The sequence below is a fragment of the Cydia pomonella genome, unplaced genomic scaffold (assembly GCF_033807575.1).
Source record: "Cydia pomonella isolate Wapato2018A unplaced genomic scaffold, ilCydPomo1 PGA_scaffold_167, whole genome shotgun sequence".
Taxonomy (NCBI): Eukaryota; Metazoa; Arthropoda; class Insecta; order Lepidoptera; family Tortricidae; genus Cydia; species Cydia pomonella.
The window spans coordinates 138,264-161,129 of NW_026907809.1; the positions used below are offsets into that span (position 1 = coordinate 138,264).

At 36.4% G+C, this 22,866-nt stretch overlaps 2 protein-coding genes across 2 annotated transcripts; both read left to right on the forward strand.

Moving 5' to 3' along the window:
• The first annotated feature begins 138 nt into the window (after window positions 1-138).
• LOC133533474 (gastrula zinc finger protein XlCGF8.2DB-like) lies at window positions 139-8,067 on the forward strand. The gene is made up of 7 exons (XM_061872466.1): window positions 139-549; window positions 731-843; window positions 1,910-2,080; window positions 2,361-2,512; window positions 5,676-5,796; window positions 7,243-7,342; window positions 7,848-8,067. Exons 1-7 carry the CDS (start codon window positions 442-444, stop codon window positions 8,028-8,030), a joined length of 948 nt encoding a protein of 315 aa, XP_061728450.1. The 5' UTR covers window positions 139-441; the 3' UTR covers window positions 8,031-8,067.
• A 1,344-nt stretch (window positions 8,068-9,411) lies between these two features.
• On the forward strand, window positions 9,412-17,834 carry LOC133533477 (putative neutral sphingomyelinase). Its single transcript, XM_061872469.1, has 6 exons — window positions 9,412-9,651; window positions 9,778-9,951; window positions 12,918-13,101; window positions 13,611-13,765; window positions 16,107-16,299; window positions 16,541-17,834. The coding sequence occupies exons 1-6, from the start codon at window positions 9,611-9,613 to the stop codon at window positions 17,006-17,008; spliced, it is 1,215 nt and encodes a 404-aa protein (XP_061728453.1). The 5' UTR covers window positions 9,412-9,610; the 3' UTR covers window positions 17,009-17,834.
• The last annotated feature ends 5,032 nt before the right edge of the window (window positions 17,835-22,866 follow it).

A 22,866-nucleotide genomic window follows, 5' to 3' on the forward strand; every position in this document is an offset into this window, starting at 1 on the left:
TGTCATGTCAATTTCACCACAGAGTACATTAAAACAGATTGAAAAGAGAAGGATAGTTTTTTTTTTTATGTGGGATTATGTGTACAACAACACTGACCGAGTCTGTCGGGCCCGGTCGCCTGTTAATGTTAAGACCAGAGAATGCAATACTGACTAGGACTATCATAATAATATTTGGGCGTTGTTTAGTGTGGCTTAAATATTCTTGGGGTTTGACAAGTATTTTTTTTTCTATGACGTGCACCATGCACCTACCGCTCGCTTATTATAGGTTATATTATAACTCGAGCTATGGTTACATGCGTGTGAATTTCAAAATTTGTGATGTATAAAAGGAAACAGACTGTTATGTTATGAGATAAATTCAATCTTCGTATAAATACACAATAATATTGTATAGAAGTTTTTGTTTTAAATATATGTAGTAGCTATAATACAAACATGCAAACTAAACAGAAAACTTTACATCGCTGCACTTTTGAAGGTTGCGATTCCGTTTTTAACAGACCTTATAGATTGGCGCAGCACTTGTTAGTTCATAATAACATCGTAAGTATTTAAAGTATATTTACTATTGGCTGTTTTCATTTATGAAAACAAACGTGTCTATTCTCGATTATATTGGGCCTTGCGAGTTATCGAAAACGCGGCATCAAAATACTAACTTGGTAAAGAAAAACGTTTAATCTAAGCCTTATAATGTCTACACAAGTGATATTTGTCTTTTCAGAAAGGGTTTCCATGTCCGGAAACTAACTGCGGCAAAGCTTATACGAACAAAAGTCATCTAGATAGACACATCAATAATATACATAAAGTCACTGAAAGTGATATGCTATTCAGGTATTCAACTACTATTTACTTGTACTTATGAGAGTTTTCAGAAAATACTGTACACAATTAGAGTGAGTAGTTAAGAAAAGCTAATTGCTGTTAGTTTTGACAATTAAGCATGTAACAGTTTTGAATGATTCACGGTTAGTTTCACTAGACTTAAATTGACCGTAATATATCGGGAGCTCCATAAAAACGATATAAAAGATAATCACGGTTTATATCCTGGTAAATTTATGTCTAATTAAACATGTAATCTTTATGGGAATTTTTACATTGTAATATTGTTTATAGTTTATAAAAAGGACACAAAAAGCAATTTTTTATTTAAATTTAATTATTGTTACAAAAACTGACAGTGATTAACTTTCCTTAACTACTGATACCTTCTTTACCGGATAGTGTTGTAACTGCTCCCTCGGTCAATGTTTTTAAAAACAGATTGGACAAGTGGCTTTTAAAAAATAAGTTAGACTGATGTTACTTAGTGATGTGATATGACTTTACAAACTTTGAATTGTATAATACAGGACACTGTGTGACATAGGCTCATCAGCTAAATAGCTGCTCGCCTATAATTATTTGGGTACAGTATTTTCTAAAAACTCCCTTATATCATATTATCAAAGGGTTCAACAACAAATTTGCTAAGGAGCTCTTAGAGCTCAAAAGACACAAAACCTGCGCGGTGACCAGAATATTGACTGGACACTGTAAGTTGAACAAACACATGTTTCAAATTGAGAAGAAACAAGATGCGACATGCAGGTTCTGCCATGAGTCAGAGGAGACTGCAATGCACATTCTCTGCTCCTGTGGACCACTAATGTCAAAAAGAAGTACCCACTTAGGGCGGCACATATTGCAATCCTATGAGGTACAGAACATTACGGCCCAAAGAATCTGGAATTTCCTGGATTCAACGGGCATCAGTAATGAACTTTAAAGGGCTGTCACAATAGATCACTACCTGGTCGACGTGGCACTCAAAGGCCCAAAAACCACAATAATAATAAATATATCATATTAAAAAGTAAAAGGGTTTATTGTATAAAGTTATTGGCGCATTTTGCAGCTGCCCAACATGCTTAAAGAAGTATGCTAACAGACAGAACTTGAAGAGACATGTAAACATTACTCACAAAGTGAAGATATCATTTTCATGTGACATTTGCAAGTTGAATTTTCTGAAGAAACATCAGTTAACAGCTCATATGTACCAACATACTGGAATTATGTCATTCAGGTATACTTTGGATTACATTCATATTACATATTTAACACAGTTTTGCTAATGATTGTTCTATTTGAAATCAAACAGTATTGTGACATGGCCTCGGCTAAGTAATACTGTATCAGTTGATGTAATGTCAATTTATCTATCAATACTCCCTCAAATGTTGATTTCTCTACATATTACTAATAGCTAACACATTCATTGCCAAGAACACATATGTGTGTTCATTTTGTCCCGGAAACGGGGTGCCCGGCACTGAAAGTGTTAACTGAAACTTTGTATGTTGCAGTTGTGAGCTTTGTCACAAAGAATTTGTGAGTCTCAAGGAAAAGAAGAAACATGCTCGTAATCATAAGATATACAGGTGCTCTGAGTGTAATGCCACATTTAGCCTGTGGTCTAAATATCAGAAGCACATAAGGTTGGATCACATGGGAAGAGGTAATTAAATTTATATACATTGTCATTTGTGCCAAAAAAACTGTAATCAGTGCCTAATGGCGGTTGGCACCATTCCTTTATTACGAAAGACGATTTAGGGTTAGGGGGGGTAGGGCACGTCTATTTTCACTTACAGGGGGGGAGGAGATGTGATAGTTCTATGTAGAGTAAAAATACGCAAAGTTTAGATTAAAAAGCGCGGACTGATGAAGCTAGAAGGAAAAATAAAAAGTTGATTATTACATCATAAAATAAAAAGTAACCAGTAAATTTATAGGTTCAATTAAAAGTTTTAATTTAATTTTGAGTAACATTATTAATTTATTCCCTTTAGATTCTTACGTAATAATATTAAACAGGGGGGGAGGGGGTCGGTAGGTTCTTATTTTTCTTACATAGGGGGGAAGGGAGCCAAAAACTGCCAAAAACTTACGTAATAAATGAATGGCGCCTTAGAGTGCTGAAAATAAGTGCAAAATATCTTACTTCCCCTTAGTGTAAAAATGCTTGTTTATGTAAGCAGTTATTAAACCCCAACAATTTTTTTATAGTCTCCTGAATACGATGGTGTCATCCATTAACCTTTTTGACGCCTGACCACAGTGTGTAATTTTGGCCCGGCTGCGGCCACGTGTAGTTTGTGTTTTTTCGAAAGAGCTTGATATGGCAAACAATTAATAAAAAATTCTATAGTAAATTTCTGTATACTTTTGTAGAAATTATTTTTTTGTGAAAAGTCAATGACCTGAAGGAAAAATTACTTTTTTTTTCTCCTAAAATATAATTGTTTCTATTTTTGTTAGAATCTTATGTAACGTAACATTGCACTATCTATTCGTATAAAAAAATAGGAAATGTAACTGTAGTATTATAAGAATTATTTAAGATTTTCTTATTTTCCCTTTTTATTGAACCTTGTGTTGGTCGCATTTTATTCTTCATTATAAATATGAAAAATATTGTTGTTTATTATGTCCTAAAAAATTACACACGACAATAGAAGGGGTATAGAGATATAGCGTTTCTAAGTATTTTAGAAATTTCTATGGAAATAGGGTTGTTCAAAACTAGCCGCAAAAATAAATCCTATTAAGATTATAAATGTAAAAGCTTGTGTGTTTGGATGTTTGTTGCTCTATCACACAGATTTAGATGAAATTTAGCTTAGTGATCAATCATCACAATACAATTCTCAGATGATAATACGATGTTGTTATGTTCGTTATAGTCAGTATCCCGTTCAAATTCACTACAAGTATCATCAGATTATTTTTACGGTGACGGGTCGTCATGGATACGTTATCCATTGTGTTTTAAAAGTTGTAGAACTTTTTCTGGAATGGCAGAATGTTTTCGTTTTTTTGTCTATCACCGACAGACATAGTCGACAAAAGAGGGTCAGAAGACTCTAAAGCTCGGTGGAATTTGCGTATGGTGTATGGTGCTCTCGATCATAACGCCAAAATTTGTTCCTTGATTCACCGGCTTGTTCTGAGAGCATTCCAATGGGTAAGGAAATAGATTCTATGATTTTCGCACCATGTATTAGTATTTTATGAACCGTGACGGTCATGTACCAGCCATATTTTTTGACGTATTTGGTATCCAAATTGTTACAAAATACCTGAAAATTCACAGAATCTATTTCAAAACCGCATGACAATGCCACAGGAATAGTATGTAGGTCATCAACAAGCCATTCTTCGAGGCCTAAAATATTGGCAAAGGTCTTTCGATTTGATTTTGATAAAGCAGTACTGCCCGTATTACCGTCATTCCGTTCCTGAATTGGGCCGAACTACGTCAACCAACAAACCCATTTTCTATCTGATATCATTTTGGATTTGTTCTTCCACTAAACAAGCTTGTGGGCGCCCTCATGCCCCTCTAGCATTAAGTTACTCGGTCGAGGCCCAAAATGACATCCCCCAGGAGAATGGGTCAATTTCTCCTGAGGCAAAGCAGTGCCATGGGTCTTTTCCGGCTCCATGACGCCTCACCCCTGCTTCTCCGGACACTATTGGGTTTTAGCGTCAGCTGGGCGAGGGCGGACCCCTTCCTATTACTAATCAATGTCCTTCATCGAAAATATGACCCAACGTTCTTTTGCGTAGCACAATTTTGTAACAGTCAAACATAATGATGCCTATTACAAACCAAAAAAAATTGTGAAGATTATGTTTTAACCTTTTGGTTTTAAAAAGTTATGAGTGATTTAATCATATAAGTAATATAATAAACCAAATTTAACGATGTTATTTATGAGCAGAATCAATGAATATAACTGAACATGATAATTAAATTTCCATAGAAAATTTAGTGACAACCCTCAACAAAAAAAATAATTAAATTCATATCTCGTCACCCCTTCATTTTTATGAGCTGGCATTTAATATACAACTATGTTATTATGTGTTAATTCAGTCCATTTAAAAATAAAATGCGACCATTAAGGCACTGTCCCACAAAAAAATATTTATCCTATTTAACAAAAACCTGAATTGTGTCTTAATGTACTGTGTTTTTTATGTAGTTTTTATGTTATGGCTTCAAACTTCTTTTATGAGAATTAAGTTTATTTATTTGCATATTATGCACCTGAGAAAAGATATTGCATTTTTTTGGTTTCTATGGGTTTTTCTCGCTAATCACAATAACACCGAAAATTATTATAAAAAAACCTTCGGTGTCTTTGTCATACCTCTAAAATAGTAACAGCTATCAATTAAACACATAAACCACACATGGCCGCAATCAAGCCAAAATTACACACTGTGCTGAAGGAATCCGTCACAGACCACAGACCAACATAGACCTAGATGCATACGCATATAGTTCAATTTCTGTTTTGACACTTCGGTGACGTGCCGTTCTATTGACAGCTTTTGTATTTGACAGGGGGTTGAACCAAAACCTTATACCACATAGCATATATTATGAATTATATCACAAAATTTCGAGTTTTAACACCCCCCCCCCCCCCCCCTCTGTCACATTTGGCAGGGGGGACCCCCCTCCCGCGTGACCCTGTTGCTGTGACGTAATATATGGATGACCCCTATTAGGGCTTCACAGAAAACTAAAAAAGTTCAAAAACTGCTGCTGCATAGCTCAAAGATTGTTTACATATTTATCGTTTCAGCTACTTGTTTTTTATTTTCAGCATTTGTTTGTAATGACTGTGATAGACATTTTAAACTACGCAGTCACATGGTGCGGCACATTAAAACACATTCAAAAATTAAAACTACAACTTTTCCATGCCCTTATGACAACTGTGAACGGTAAATATTTTTAAAATTTATTTGTTCATCTCATCATTATTTATACATGCTATAGTATGTTGTATTTCAATATCTCACAATGATATGTCCAGAAATATTTGAGCCTAGCAATATGGACATTGCTCTTTGAAGGTATGTTATGATCAGACCAGTAAATATGGAAGACCTGCATTCGCCATACAAAGCCGCGTGCCCTGCATGCCTCATCATTGTTATAGGTAGCGTTATTTACCATATATAAACATATCTACTCATGAAACCTGCCGCCTTACCCAAGAGAATTTGAAATAGAGGTGTATTGTCAAAGAAAACTTTGTAGCGACGTAAATTTACTGCCATCTTTCGACTCATAATTAAGACTTTTAGAACACCATTTGACTTTGATTCTGATTCTTTCACTGATATGTGTTCAACTTGTTAAATATCAAAAAGTGACGCCATCTAATAGAGCAAAGGCCAAAGGTATAGCAGCATAACCTTTAGGTATAGTCTAAAATCTCTAAGAATGAACTTTTGACACATCGCAATGCCCGTAGAACGTAAACGCGCAAGACACTTTATAAACAAAATCCCATAACGATATTACACCTTGTCATGTACGTAAACACAATATTTCACTTTTCATAAACATAACATAATGAATGTTACATTTCTTCATATCTTAGTTATTGAATATTTTACGATAACAATTTAGAATGCAAACAGTTACGGTCTGCGTCTTTTTTTATTTTATTTAGTGTTGTGACCATGTCTAAATAAAATAAAATAGATATCAATTATTAATTTGAGAAGATTTGTGAGACTAAATATAATATATAGGCATATAACAAGAAAAAAATCTGTTGTAGTAAAATCGATTCGGATAATTCATAATTAATCGCTAAATTTTACACACGATACGTCTTAGCCCCATCACTAATTACGTCAATACTCAAGTGTCAAAAGTTCATTCTTAGAGATTTTAGACTATAGTGATAGTGCCCGGTAAGATGGCGGCACTTTTTGATATTTAACAAATTGAACACATATCACTGAATGAATAAGGATCAAAGTCAAATGGCGTTCTAAAAGTTTTAATGATGTGTCGAAAGATGGCAGTAAATTTACGTCGTTACAAAGTTTTCTTTGACAATACAGCTCTAATTCAAATTTTCTTAACTAACTAACTAACTATTGTGGCGCAGTGATCCAAAGAGGGTCTTGGCCTCCAAAACGAGAGAACGCCACCTGTCCCGATCCTGTGCCACTTCCTGCCAGTTATCGGCTTTGAGTTGGCACAGATCCGCCTGTACACTGTCGCTCCATGACTCATGATTAATGCATATAAAATTATAGATAAATGTTAGTATTGACATAAAGCCTCTAGTAGTTATTATTAAGGCAGCATTTATTTATATTCATTATACAGTTAATACATATTGCTATGTATTTATCTATTTATTTCAGGGTTTATTCAAGGAACAATAATTTAAAACAACATATTTTAATGAAACATGAGAGAATAAGACATGAATGTAAAATGTGTGGAGCAGAGTTGAGTACTAAGGTAATAATTACATTAATTTTTTGCAAAGTTCAAAATAAATAATACATTTAAACTTGATTTAACATGTTAGATAAATTGCAAGATCAATAGAAGCCCAAGGCCACTTACAGGATAGGGACCGTGCGCGTTGTAGGGTCTGCCATCTCATGACCTGAATCGTAAACTTTAACCCTTACTCTTATAAGCAAGTGCTGCCCGCTACAGTTCACGCACGGTCTCTTGTGCATTGTTTTGTAGGGTCTGCTATCTAGTGGCAAAAATTTAAACTTGCACTGCTTTGCACAAATAAACATTACGGGGCTTCTGGGCTGCCCCCTTCTTTGGCTCAATGGATTTAGGCATTTTTTATTCGTTAGGTATAGGTACATAATAAAAGTTTATTAAATAACTTTAAAATCATAGTCTCTAGATACAATTAACTTTGTAAGTAATAGAATTTATGACTAGGACTAGGTATTATTCATGTTTCGTCGGACTGCTTAACAGTTCTTATTTTTTATTTTAGGCCAAGTTAGTATTGCACTTGAAGCTACACAGTGACCCGAATATTAAAACCAAGCCTCCAAAAACAAAACTGACTGGACGAAAAGAGAGAAAAGATGCGGGCAGCATGAAAATCTCTACGGCCATCAAGCTTGCTGGATTCAAGGAAGCATTAGAACCAGAAATCATTGATGTTATTGTTTGATTTTTATTGTAAATGCTTAAAAATTATGTTACTTTAACTTATGTATTTTTCTTGGCGATAAATCTACATACATGTCTAACGTATTATAGCTTTACTCCAAAGCGTGACTCCATCGGTCTCCTAGCCTAGTCGGTTGTGACACTTCGTAGAAACAGAAATATGTTGTTTTGCCGAAGGTACATCCGATAAGGACACTTCTACGGGTTAGAGCGAGAGATAGAGGTATGTGGACCGGATCAAGGTCGTGGTTCGGTGCATACCGTACGGCTATTAGTATTAGGCGCACCCCGTACGGGCTAAAATTATCAGAAATAAAGCACTGGAATTTCTATGTTATGGAATATCTTCAGTTATTGTACATAGCATTTGTTTTTTTTGCCTACTTTTATCTGCTTTTAAGTCTTACTGCTACATCGAAAAACACCTTCGTCTCTTACCGCTGGAATGCGTGGAAGTCGTTCGGATCCTAACGACAAGGACCGCTTCAATAGGTTCGACCGTGTGTTAACGCTTTTAAGGCCAGTCCAGACGGGAACAATTTTTCGCCAATCTGATTGAAGTGCCAATTACATCCACACTTTATCAGGCCTGAGTATTTTTCAGTTTCACCAAATATCAGCATATCGTTTGAAATGTAAAAAAAAATATGATAAAGTGTGGATGTAATTGGCACTATAGAATATAATACACTTTAATTTGACTCAACATGCGTTGCGTCACGTTTTAAAAATGCTTTAATTGGCTACCTTTGTCTAAAAGAAATCAAATCAGAGGGCCCTACCCTAGTGAGCACCTGTATTTTTTGGCTCGAACGCGAATTTTGATCGCCGATTATGACCGATAGGCGATATTATCGATTAAATCGAGGTGTGGACGCCAGAGTACCAATTTGTGACGCTAGTTTTCGCGAGCATTTCTTTAATTTAAAGCGTTCAAATATCACCATAAATCTAATATTGGAGATAGATGCCAATTTAATTTCTGATCTTTTTTTTAACAATTATGGCCTGGATGCCAGTCCTTTAAGACAAAAATTACCGCAAAAACCGAAATTCGCAATTTGCCGGGATCTTTCTCTTTTACTCTCACTAACACGTAATTAGAGTGACAGAGAAAAATGCCCGCAATTGACGAATTTAGATTTTCCCGGTAGCCGCCCTCATCAAATCGGTTAATTAGATCGTTCCATCTGGACTGGCTTTTAATCTCTGACGGTGTGATAATATAAACGAGCGATTTATTCAGTATCTCAAACAAATCCGGTAGTCTGAGAGTACCAAGAAATTTAGACCTTTTCATCATATGATGAAGGTTTAAAGTTTACGAAACTTTGTTCTGACAATATTGTGACATTTAAGATTTTTATTTAGGTTATCATTGTTATCCATTATTTGCTATCAAGCAGGAATAAACGATAGAAATTGGCGTCAATCTCAAATTTAAAACGATACCTAGAAAAATAATTTAATTTTGATATTTTTAATAAGAAGCAGCACAGTTAAAGCTAAGTGATAAAAAAACCTAAGATAGTAGTTAAAACTATAACTTTCTTTGTTAAGAGTCGGCTATTTTTTCTTGCCATGTCTGACTTTTCTTTAAATATTTTTACGCTTAATTGCTGGTAAGTTACTATGAAACTAAATATTATTAGTAAAATCAAAAGTTAAAATGAAATAGGGCAGAACCTAGGAATTAGAATATTGTTTTAAAAGCTTACTTGATTAGTAAGAACCTTTTATATTTCTAGGGGCATACCTATTGTCTCTAAAAACAGGAAAGAACGTATGGAAGCAATCTCCACATATCTACAAGAAAGTTGTCATACAGTGGTGTGCCTACAGGAGGTTTGGAGTGAGGATGACTATCTATTTATCAAAGAAAAACTGAAACGCAACCTGCCCTATTCACATTATTTCTACAGGTATTCTACTTTATTTTCTTACTATGCGGTAACAGTATTTATATTGTCAATAATAATGTTCACAGTACCAAATTATACTGTTAACACATTATTAATACTTAAATACTTAGCAACCAATCTTAACATGTTTACATGTTACTTCTTAGCCTCCTTATATCAGTATGAATGGACGTACTTCTGCAAACAGGAACCAACCCACACGATGGCAGTTTCGAGAAAAAGTAGTTTTTGTTTAAAACATGTAAACAAAAAACATGGGAAAGTTAAATCAAAAAGTTTGATTTAAATACCGAACAAATCCTTACTTTCTACAGTTTTTACTGGTAACTTGCTCAAAAAACAAAACGTGTATCGTTTTTTTCTTTAAAAAGTCTATGGTTCCTGTTAACAAAAAAGATTCAGTGAGGGTTGGTTCCTTGTTACTTTACTAGTAGGTAATAAAAAAACCATAATAAGCTATGTTTTACTTGTTTTATTTCAAAGAATATAAAGTACAAACACTAAACAGTACTCAATACTCGTACTTTACACAAAAACACTGAAATTATTCAATACTTTACTCAAAAACAGTTCTATGTTATCAAAATATCCAATTTTAACTTAAGACATACTTAAAATGAGATCTGTTGCCAATTTTATTTTGTTACTACTCAGTGGTTTCTTCCTCAATTTCGAAGTCTGGTTCACCTGAAAAGCCTTTGCTTTGCCTTTTGTGCGTAGGTCATCCTCAATATTTTCAACGGGCATCAATTTAACATAGAAATCATGATTCACCTGTGGAATCAGATGCAGAAGGCTTTTCAAGTCCTTCAACTTTGCATCTGGGATAGGCTTTCCAGATGGCCACAGGGGCTCCATTATATCCTTCGATATATATTATAGATATATTGGTCACCCTTCCGCGAACCTTTTTTTTTATGTCTACTTCGTTAAATTCCTCATCATAATTAGACCTCATATATATTTTGCAAACTTCATGTTTTCTCAGCTCAATTTCTTTCGTTGTCAGCCATGATACTTTAGTGCCGTCATTGTATTTTCTCCTATTAGTTATATTTTTCTCTAGCTTCAAAGAGGAATCTTTGTGAACATATCAACTTGTTCGATTTTTGTTTTGCAAACGAGAACCAACCCGCATGGTTCCATGTGGAATAATAATGAAGATACTTTAACTAGGAACCATGTTGCTTGGGTCTTTTTAGAATAAATATAATAAGCATATTAAGCAACGTATCGGGTTACCATGTGACATGGATCTTTTTTATTTTATTATAAAGTTGTAAACAGAGTGCTGGTAACTTTGTGACCATGATATTTTTATAGGTAATACTTGTCACATCACTTTGATATTTACAGGGTCGACATAAGGTGCATTTTACGGCTTAGCTGTATACTTAACTAATTTTTTGACGTTGTGTGGGTTGGTTCCTGTTTGCAGTAGTACGTCCGAATATGAGTTGAATTTTATTGCTAATGTCGACTCCATAGCTTGCTATTAGTCTTACCATGTGATAAAAACTCTGATGCCTACTTATTAGCATCAAAATCATTAACCTTTTGAACGCCACACCTATCGTCTGTGTAACAGTATTTATATTGTCACACAGACAATACCGCCACAGTAACAGTATTTATATTGTCAATAATAATGTTCACAGTACCAAATTATACTGTTAACATATTAATACTTAAATATATAGCAACCAATCCTAACATGTTTACATGTTACTTCTTAGCCTCCTTATATCAGTATGAATATGAGTTGAATTTTATTGCTAATGTCGATTCCATAGCTTGCTATTAGTCTTACCATGTGATAAAAACTCCGATGCCTACTTATTAGCATCAAAATCATTAACCTTTTGAACATCACACCTATCGTCTGTGGCGCGTAATCGTCTACCTTGTCGGTATGCATTAGGGTTGACATTGGGCTGTCGCCGCATGAGTCATATGACGTCTTTGGTGCTCAAAAGGTTAAAAGGGTGGTTTTCATAGGCATAGGCGGTGCTCTTTATGGCTGTGCTATGAAGATTACAGCTGTTTACAATAAGAATTGGACTCTGCCAGGGCAAATTGTCCTTATACATACAGAAACTTATAGCTGTGTCAGGTGACCCTGGCCAACCGAGGCAACACTGTATAACATTTGCACCATCTGTGCTTTCAAAATCGCTGCTGAGTTAGCTTGGCCTGAATCTATTTGTTTACCCTAAATATATGCTTTCTGTGCATCAAATTGCTACAAAATCTAACAGAGGGGGCACATTTTTATGACTATGACAACCAGTCTGGCCTAGTTACTACTCAACTCAGCCTATGAAGCCCATGGTCTTGGGTTTGAATCCCAGTAAGTAAGAAAGTAAATATTCTTTATTGCACCAACAATTATACATTTTACATACATGTAAAACTACAAATAAATTTTAAAGGAAAATAGAACCAGGTGGCAGGAAATGTAGAACTCGTACAAAAGTCAATATGCAGACTATTAAACACAAACACAAATACATACTAAGGCAAAGGCTAATAGTAAGGGCATTTGTTTGTGTGATGAGCACAGATATTTGTTCCCGAGTCTTGGGTGTTTTCTATGGATGTATTTGTATATTACTTATATATGTTGTTATCTGAGTGCCCAACACACAAGCCTTCTTGAGCTTACTGTGGGACTTAGTCAATCTGTGTAAGAATGTCCTATAATATTTATTTTAACATCAGAATAACTAAATAAGTAAGGGCACTGCAAATTACAACATCCATTTCGTAATCATACATGAGATCTTTATATATATATATATATATATATATAAATCAACTTTCCCATAACTTAAATAGCAACACGCAGAAGTGCTTATGCCATGACTTATCTTATCTGCCCTTTCAGATGCCTTATCAGATGTCAACATATTCCTGCAAACTAGATTTCTGTAACAGAAATGATGGCTTTTTAAATTATTTTCCAGTGGAGTCCTTGGATCAGGTCTCTGTGTTTTCTCGAAGTGGCTTATCCAGGACGTTTTTTTCCACCAATGGCCATTGAATGGTTACATCCATAAGATCCACCATGGGGATTGGTTCGGAGGCAAAGGTGTTGGTTTGTGTCGGATACGAGTAAAAAATAGGCTGGTTAACATTTACTGCACTCATGTAAGCATTTTAATTAATTTTTACTATTTCTTGAAACATGTCTCAATTTGATTCTTTGGTATTTGTTACCCTCTGGAATAGACATTATTTTAAATTGATATCTGCCCAAAACAGCTTTTAGCTTTTAAGTGTCACAATTTAATCTTACGCGCGAAAATGCTTTGGTTTTAAATGAAAATAAAAATGAAATGGAACCATGATTCCGCTCGTGAGGTAAAATTTGTAATGAATATACACCGTGGGCGGGTAAAATCCGATAGATTTTGACCACGCATTCCTGATTCACATTTTCATAAGAATTGTCATTATCTCTAAAACAATACCAATTTCAAAAAACTTTGTATGACATTTTAGACTCTTAATGCGGTCAAGAATACACATTTAAAATCTGTCGAGTTAACCAGCCCACTTTGTATATTCCTTCGATTTTTAGCCGTGGCCGCAATCTTTAAACTAAAAACCCCAAAATCAACAAAACCATTTCAAATTATAATTTAATTTGTTTTCAGTTACATGCTGAGTACCATGAGGATGACATTTACTTAGCACATAGAACTCTGCAAGCACATTCCACTGCAGAGTTTGTAAATCTGACTAAATCCACAGCTGATGTATCCATCCTTGCTGGAGACCTCAACACAGGGCCTGGCGATTTGTCTTACAGGTATAATTACAGAAAGAGCGTACTCCCATCTTAAAGGCCGGCAACGCACTTACAACCCCTCTGATGTTGCAGTGTCCATGGGCGACGGTAATCGCTTACCATCAGGTGATCCGTCTGGTCGTTTGCCTCCTCTATCATATATTTTTTTAATAAAAACAAAAAATACAGGGGCAGTTGTCACCTGTTATCACTAATTTATTACCAATCATGATATTTCTTTTTTAGTTAAAGCAAAGACGCTTTCCATATAGATTTTCATACATTGGCCCGCCTGCTGCTATCTCTAATGCACGGGCATTATATTGCTGTCCCGTCCATGATGCTGGTTCTTTATTTTTGTATGAAAACTGCCACCCTAATACTTATATTTTTAATTTCAAAACGTAAATTTTAATTTTAAAGCATGAAATAAATCATATGGTTTAATAATACTCTAAGAAATTAAATTACTTTCTATGAAAATATTTTTCTTCTTGTGCTCCGTGGTTGCGGCACGCTGACCGGCGTTCCGCAAGGCGGCGTACTGTCACCTCTCTTATTTTCAATTTTTATTAATACTATTACTAACGCCATTTCCTCTTCATACCATATTTATGCCCACGACCTCCAAATTTACTCACAGTGCTCAATTAGTGATCTTCCTCAAACCATCAATTCCACAATACGGGACTTGGAATGCATCTTCAGTTGGAGTAAACGCTATGGACTGAAAGTCAATCCGTCTAAAACGCCATAATTGTAGGTAGTCCTCAACTCACTTCTAGGATTCACTTTCACAACTTGCCAGCCATAGTGTTTGATGGCATCCAGATTCTCTATTCGAGTCAAGTAAGGAATCTTGGAATTCTAATAGATCGCACACTCTCGTGGGTACCGCAGGTTGGTGAGATCAGTAGGAAGATGTTTGCTTCATTGGGGTCACTACGTAGAGTTCGTAACTTTTTGCCGCTTGTTACCTAAATTGCGCTTGCCCAATTTCTTCTCCCTATTTTAGATTACGCCGATATTTGTTACCTTGATCTCACGGAGGACCAGCTAAACAAACTTGAACGATTGCAAAATGTTTGTATTAGATTCATATTTGGCCTACGCAAATTTGACCACGTATCGAAATTTCGTACCCAGCTCAAGTGGCTGCCAATTCGTCTTCGTCGCAACTCTCACATTCTTACCCTTCTTTATAATATTCTCTTCAACCCCACTACCCCCCCCCCCCCCCCCCCCATATCTTAAAGACCGTTTTAAATATCTCTCTTCTGTGCTCGGTGTGCGGGAAAGCATCTCCTTGCTCCTCCTCCTTCTAAATTTTATACTAATTCCTTCACCTTTCGGGCTGTTGGATTATGGAATGCTTTGCCGCTGGATATTAGATGCGCCAAATCTCATTCCCTCTCGCTGCCTTAATTTGCCTTTATTTATTTATATATGTATGCATGTCATATATATATTTTATTTAGTATAATTCTTCAATATATATATTCACGATTGATATGTGATGCTGTTTCTATTAGTATTGTTCTAATCTCCTATCAGCACTACCCGTTCATAGTTGTAAGTTATTGGTTTCCTGCTACCCAGAGGTTGTCTGGAAGAGATCGCTTTTGAGCGATAAGACCGCCTGTTGTTACCTAATGTAATGTGTGTTCTTTTTCTGTATTCCCTTTTCATTATGTGGTGCACAATAAAGAATATATTATTATTATTAATATTTTAATTTGTTTTTTACAAGTAGGCACTACCATTTAAACTATAAACGAAATATACCTATGTCATATTCAAAGGAAAAAATGATCAAGGCCTCCAATGGCCGGGGCTGGAATCGGACCAGCGTCCTCCGTTTACGCGACATACCGCTCGGTTACCTGGGCTCGATCGCAAGGCTCGAAATTTCCAAGTATATGACAATTTCCGAAGGCTTGTGGCCCCTGACCATCCATAAGGTAGAACAGTATGGTTCGACCTCCTAACCGAATCAACTCAATTGATTCCGGGGTAGCGAAAAGAGATGGCGCTGCCATTTGTCTAAGAATTTTTTTTAGTTTACTTTCTATGACTGGAGGCCTTGTTCATTGTTTCATTTGCACACAGGATCCTATATGACATTTATTTCGTTGACGACCATTAAATAAGAATGCCGAAAATACTTTTATCATACTTTAATTGTACTTCGCTATAGCGGCTAGGAAAGTCGGTCGAAGTCATAAATAGCAGTACCACGGTGACAGATTTTATAGGTATAGAGCTAAAATGAAAAAAATAGAAAAAAGGCATGCGAGGAACGCAGTGCTGTCCGACTTGAATATTTACTGGTCTCTGGTAAAATTAAATATCTTTGTTTTAGATTAATAACAGAACTTCCATCACTCATAGACCCGTACGACTTAGAGTGTGAGAATACCAACCCTGCTGTTAGGAAAGCCACCGGCACCAACGACAACGCCAACAACAGCTACTCTGATAAGAAGCAAGTGAAGCTGTGCCCTGAGGGGAAGAGGATTGATCATATATTGTACCATGTCAACTCTCAGTGGGCGGTAAGATTATCAGCATCATTTAATGTAGGGGAGATCGGGACTGGTTCAAATAACATGGAAGTCAATTTTAAAAAACTTCGTTAAACCTGCGAATTACTTTTTTCTCAATAGACGCTATCAAGTTGATGCGAAAAGATGACTAGGCCAATCTTGTTCATGATAGATAGACACTTATGTTATAGGTACTTACTTATTTCCTAGATATATGTAGGTATCATCTAAAATGCATTTTTATTTTTAGGGCGAGGTAATGAACTTTGGCAACCCACTCGAAGATAGGGTGCCTGGGCAGCAATTTTCGTACTCGGACCACAACGCAGTTGCCCTTGAACTGCATATGCGGCCGACAGAAGGCTCGTACAAAGACCAAAAGGTCTATAAGGACGGGTCGCTGGATGACACGATTGCAGCTGCCTACAAAGTCTGCGATGAGGCCTACTCCAACCTGTCCAGAACAAGAAAGCTGTATTTGTTTGCCGGAGGACTGATGTTCATGTTCCTACTAGGCTCATTCGGTTACTGGCCGGACTACGTATTTTACAACGTACTAAAGATAATTATCACTGGACTAAGCTTCTATTATCTGATAATGGGAACTTTGTGGAACAGAATTGAGATGAACAGCTTGAAAGCGGGACTGAGCGCTCTTGACAATTTTGCCAAAAGCAGGAGCCAGTTGGAAAGGGGCAATGGCGAGCCCAAGCTGTGATAGTATTTTTGATTTTGTTAATCAAAATTACAACTACAATTACATTAAAATATAACAATCAATAGCAAAATTAAATGTGATGAACTGATTCTGTAACGATAGCATAAAATGTTCAATTAGAAAACACTCTTGTTGACAATCTACAAAAAGATAAGTATATAAGTTTTAAAGATCAGTATTAGGTACTCATAGGTACTACGATATTTTTTAAGTATAACAGACAACGTTGCCGGTCCCAACAATAATGATTAAATATGCCGAATATATACTTAAACATTGCAATATTATGCTAATGTAGAGCTCATGTTGTAAGGTCGGACAACTCTTCTACGGGAAAAGGGAACCTCCTACAGTTTGGGCTCATGACATGAGCCCAAGGAGAAATTATTAGACGAGCAACGGGGCTGAGGTACAGGCAGCTAAAGCCTGACCAGTAATATATGATCACGCGCCATATTGCGGAATTTCATTGAAACTAAATTTTTCACACTAAACTGAACTGTCACCCTATACATGAGAATAACAGAACCCTCTTGACAATGATCGTATATTTCTGGTCGGGCATTGACAAAAAAAAATGTCATTACCTGGCATGACTATTATATTATTTTTTTACGTGAGACAGTATTTACCACTTTTGATTTCTTTGTTACTTTGATTTATTTCTGTTGTAAGATTATAATATAGTCGTTATTATTTTTATTTCATCCATTTTATGTCACTATCTATATTAATGGTTATATAATATGAAATGTATGCTACATTCCAATATTTTCAATTAAAACTAATATTTTAATAAATATTACGAAATATAAATGAACTAAAATTTGTTTGTATATCTTTCCCGTGACTTTTGAGGCGCAGCCAACACGCAGATGCCCTTTCGAGCAGATGCTGCCCCTGCCCATGTCTTGGGACGCACGCAGAGGCAGCATCCGCCAATCTAAAATGTAATAGGCTATTAAATGAAAGCAAAGAGAACTTGAAATAGAGGTGGATTATCAAAGAAAATTTGTAGCCACAGTAAATTGACTGCCATCTTTCGACACTTTCGACTGCTATTTTATCGTTTCTTTTTTTTTCATTATTGATTAAAGTGGCCCCATCTTACCGGACATCGGCTAAAGGCTGTGGCGCCATCACTCGAAACGATGCCGCCCTACCTTTGGCCTTTGATCTATTAGATGGGGCCACTTTTTGATATTGAACAAATTTAACACATATCAGTCAAAGAATAAGGATCAAAGTCAAATGGCATTCTAAAAGTTTTAATCATGTGTCGAAAGATGGCAGTAAAACTGTGGCTACAAAGTTTTCTTTGACAATCCATCTCCATTTCGAATTATTTTTGATGAAAGCGATGAACTAAATACTGGGCTATCGGACGCCTGCGTCGCCTGCCTAATAAAAGGTATCCAATTTTAGTTCCGACCGGCAGACGGTAACTCGCCCTGAAAAGATGGGCCCCTGCAAAAAGCAACTACTAAGATGGCTCAAGGGCAACATCGGTGTGAGGGCTGAGGGTCGAGAAGTGCCACTGGAGTTTTAACATGTAGCAAACTGGTCACTTATATTGACTTGCATAAGAAAGGATAATTTACTTACCATGGTGACTTAGCTTCACTTGAGTGAAAATCAAACTCGTGCATACTGGATAAAGAAATACTTTTAATTCTAAAACTTAACAGACGAACCGCTCCAAAAGTTGCGGTATATATCACAATTTATAAACATAACATAATATATAAGTCAATATCGCAGATCAGAAGATCGTTTATTTATATTAGCAATTTTAGCATATGCTTGAAGTGACAAAAGCTATGTTACTCAGGTTACAGCTTTGGTAGAAATTTAATAAATGGTCAGTGGCGGATTAACCGAACAGCAGAAAAAGCATATGCTAAGGGCCCCGCGCCTAGGGGGGCCCCGCGCTCCGACCCTGACCATGTGATTTCGGCACGCGGAACCGGCCAAGTTCATGTAGAACTCGCTCTCCGTGGATCATGTACTATCACATTTTATTTACAGTGTATTTTTTTCGTAAGTCAGTAACAATATTGATCAATTATTATTATTATTTGTTATTACCCTGTCTATTTTTCTTTAAGACGATACCAAATTTAGATAATTTTTAGGCTTATGCAAAGAACAAGAGCAGAGTTTAGCATAAAACCGAAAGTGCAGAGTGTCTCAAAGCTTTTGTGCATGGCTAAGCTGCAGGAAACAGCATAGCTCGGAAACGAACAAAAGAAGATCCTTACTGTGTTAAAAAGCAGATTAGTGAAAAACAAGGAAGGGTGATTTATTTATTATTTCAGATAACAAATTGCACCTTACAGCTAATGCCTAATGATGATCAGCTTTGAGCCTGTAGTAGGCCAAAGGACGCGCTCTTCTACGGCTGGCCGGGCGCCTAAAATATGCCGAGTTGCTGCAAAGGCCGTTATAAAAAGAAAACAGCGAGGCCCCTATGCAGGGCTTTGCATTCGCGTAGGCCGGATGTAAAGCCCCTACATAGGGCCTGATACCCAAAGCATCCCAGCAAGTCGCACTTTCGAGCAAGAACTAAGGCGAGCAGCAGGCGAGCCGAGATCACATTGGTTCAATTCCAAACTCTGTTCTCCTACAATTCAGCCTTTGCATGGTGGCGCGGCGCGATAGAACGCTCCGGGCCTCCGCCCTTATACGGAGTTCGGCCTACGGCCTCGTTCACACTATGGCATTGGTTTCATTCTAGGGTCTGCTTTACTGCAGCTTGGTCTTCAGCACGGGAACGCTACGAAATCGGGTGGTCCGGGGGAAAAGCTCGTGGGGCTCAGCCTTCGGCCTTGTTTTTTGGCTTACTTAGCCATTAGTTCCCACTTCTTAAGTACAACTCACGTTTCACCTATTTTTACAAGCTTTTATTTAACTTAATAATATTGATGTTAAACAGTATCCCTACATGCTTTTACTCGTATTTAACATGCAATACTCGTAAGTTGTTTTCAAAATTTTCAAACTATTTTTTTGACCATTTGTCAAAATTTGTTGTTAAAGATTCGCATACTAGGGAAAAATCGGTGACAATACACTGTTATCGACCTGATCTGATGATGAAAACCGAAGGTAAGGAGGAAACCTATATAGAAGAAAGGAACTGTGATAAAATAACACAACTTCATTAAGATTACGCTCTTTTAAAATGGCTAAATAAAAAAAAACGGAATTCCTAAAAATAAATAAATAAAGAAAATACTCCGGATTTTAAATGACGTCATATACCTATAGATCGTGTCATCCACAAAGATGCGCTTCTTCGTAATCGCTTATAGTACAAATTTGCAACTTTTTGGCAATGTAGTAGTTATATCTACTAATTAATGTGTATAGACAGAACTACTATACTAGTAAAAGGCTGCACAGCACACTTGTAGGTACTATAGGCGATTGGGAGCAGGAGTGGGGCGCGTCTTCCTGGATGACACGAACTACAGACACAAAAACAAAAACATTTCTTGTGTAGGGGCTGCGTTAATTTTTCTTTTTATTTTATATTTATTATTGGTTGTTGTAGCTGCAATAGAAATACACACGTTATTTAGGTAAATTTTCTTGCGATTATTTCCGAAAATAATAACTTTATAAAAAAAGCTTTTTGGAGACCGTTTTTCTTTTTGAAAGACCTTATCCAACCATACGCCACACTATAGGGTCAAAGGAAAAAATAAATAAATAAAAAAACATTTTGTATGGGAGGTACCCTATTTTTTTATACTTAGTTTTTATTTTACTGTTCTGTCGCAATGCTTGATTTATGTATCCATGCCAAATTACAGCTATCTAGCACTAACGATCACGGAGCAAACCCTCGGACAGACGGACATGTTGAAATTATAAGAGTTTCTAGGTGACTACGAAACCCTAAAAAATACAATGCATAACATGTTAAAAACTAATCGAGAACGAGTAGAAAAAAATTAAGACATGGTAAAAATGTTGTGATGGTACTGAATCCTCGGGGTGCGAGTCTGACTCGCACTTAATCATTTCTTTTTTTAAACAGGGGGCCCCGCGTGCTATTGTGCTAAGGGCCCCGCGCCTTCTTAATCCGCCCCTGTAAATGGTTGCTTTCATACTTTACCGTGGACGTCTACGATAAATAATAAAAATTACCAACAAATAATAATATAAAGTTTAACACATTCTTTTCTTTTATCAAAACTATAACATATTGTGATTAAATATATATTACATTAGATATTTATTACACGTATAAGTTTTAGCGACAATTCACTTCGCCGTATTCGTCTAACTCTCGTCCTTTACAGGAAATTTGGAATAGATTCAATTTAACATGTTGTTCTTACAGCAAAAGAAATCGTTAATCGATTAATTTTTACAGTTCATCATCATCAGGGTAAGAGAGATATAACTCGAATAACGTATCGAGCGCATAAGGCGAAGACGGAACAAATTACCACTACCACCCATAAATAAAGCTTCACTAGGGGACAAAATGTTAAGCGACACTTTCTAGCGGCGCTCTTTTACAACCAATACCCAACTGTTTGCTGCCGATCAATTAGTGTTTTTTGTTATAGGGATTCGTACCTATATATAAACATTCGTATTGCCTCTCTTTCTTTTATATGGCAAACGAAAGCGACGCAACCATAATAACACACAATGAGTTGCCTTATGTCGTTTGGCCCTTTACTATGGAAAAAGATCCAAGACAAATATTTCAGCAAATACGGTGAAGCGTGCTAGTGTGCTAGCTTGTTAAGAGAAATCGCGTAAAATTTGTCCCTATGTGAACTTAGGGCTTTTGTAAAGTAACAAAATTATTAAATAATATTATGCTTAACAATTTGGAATGTACCCAAAGACATCCAAATTAATAATGCCACATTGATACCACAATTAATCAGTGTAAAATGTGTTAGGTTAGGTTAAATTAATTTTAATATCAATGTTATTTTTGGCAATAAAATGTGATGTAGGTAATATGAAATAGTACATACAAAGATAATTCATTTACTTATAATCGAAAAGCCTTGCTAAACCATATAAAGAGCCACCCCATAGCCATAGAGTTGACTAGCGTCTCCCGAGCGTCGGCGTCAAGTCAAATCTATGGCTGCTGCTCGACGCAACGTTGGCGCAACTACTGCGCAGCGACGCTATTTTCCATAGCGATGACTAGACGCCGACGCTCAAAAACGCTAGTGTGGGGTGGCCCAAAGAATCACACGAACCCGTCGCCAAGCTACGGTCTCATTTTAAAACGACGTTGCTTAAACTACATGAAAAAATACATATATAGAAATTTGTATGTAAAACATCTACTTGCTCTAATTTCTTAGTATTACAACATCTAGAAACGAAAACTAGTACCAGGCATGCATATACCATATATATTTCAGTATATTATAACACTCGTGCTTTTTCATTATGTTATCCGACTGAGTTAAGCAGGTAACTGATTGCTAATAATATGTATGGAAACGGAGCCTTCTTAAATTGGTCAAGTAGATTTTATAACGTGGACTGGCGGGAGCCGGCGCCCCTCCGACCGCCGACTTTCCGGGGCCCGCCGGCCGCAACAACAATTAAAGTTTCTTTTTTCCTCGATAGTGTGTTGAAAAACGTCGTATGAAACGCGTGTGCTATACTCATTACTCATTACACACATCGGCTTTCTTATTGCGCGCTCGCTTGCAGCTCCCGCGCACAATATCGCCTCGTGTGTAATGACCAACTTAGCACACTTGTATCACAATGCACTATTACAGTACATATGGTGCTACTTTACCGCACTAGTGCGAAAATTAGCATATTACGTTACTGTGTCGAACATTTAAAGGGCCATATGT

Bases quoted from the DNA above. Each gene is read 5' to 3' on its own strand.
- LOC133533477 (XM_061872469.1), top strand. From the start codon at position 9,611: ATGTCTGACTTTTCTTTAAATATTTTTACGCTTAATTGCTG. The intron at 13,102-13,610 runs GTAAGCATTTTA...ATTTGTTTTCAG, and splicing joins TTAACATTTACTGCACTCAT to TTACATGCTGAGTACCATGA. The intron at 13,766-16,106 runs GTATAATTACAG...TCTTTGTTTTAG, and splicing joins CCTGGCGATTTGTCTTACAG to ATTAATAACAGAACTTCCAT.
- LOC133533474 (XM_061872466.1), top strand. From the start codon at position 442: ATGCAAACTAAACAGAAAACTTTACATCGCTGCACTTTTGAAGGTTGC. The intron at 844-1,909 runs GTATTCAACTAC...CGCATTTTGCAG, and splicing joins GAAAGTGATATGCTATTCAG to CTGCCCAACATGCTTAAAGA. The intron at 7,343-7,847 runs GTAATAATTACA...TTTTTATTTTAG, and splicing joins GAGCAGAGTTGAGTACTAAG to GCCAAGTTAGTATTGCACTT.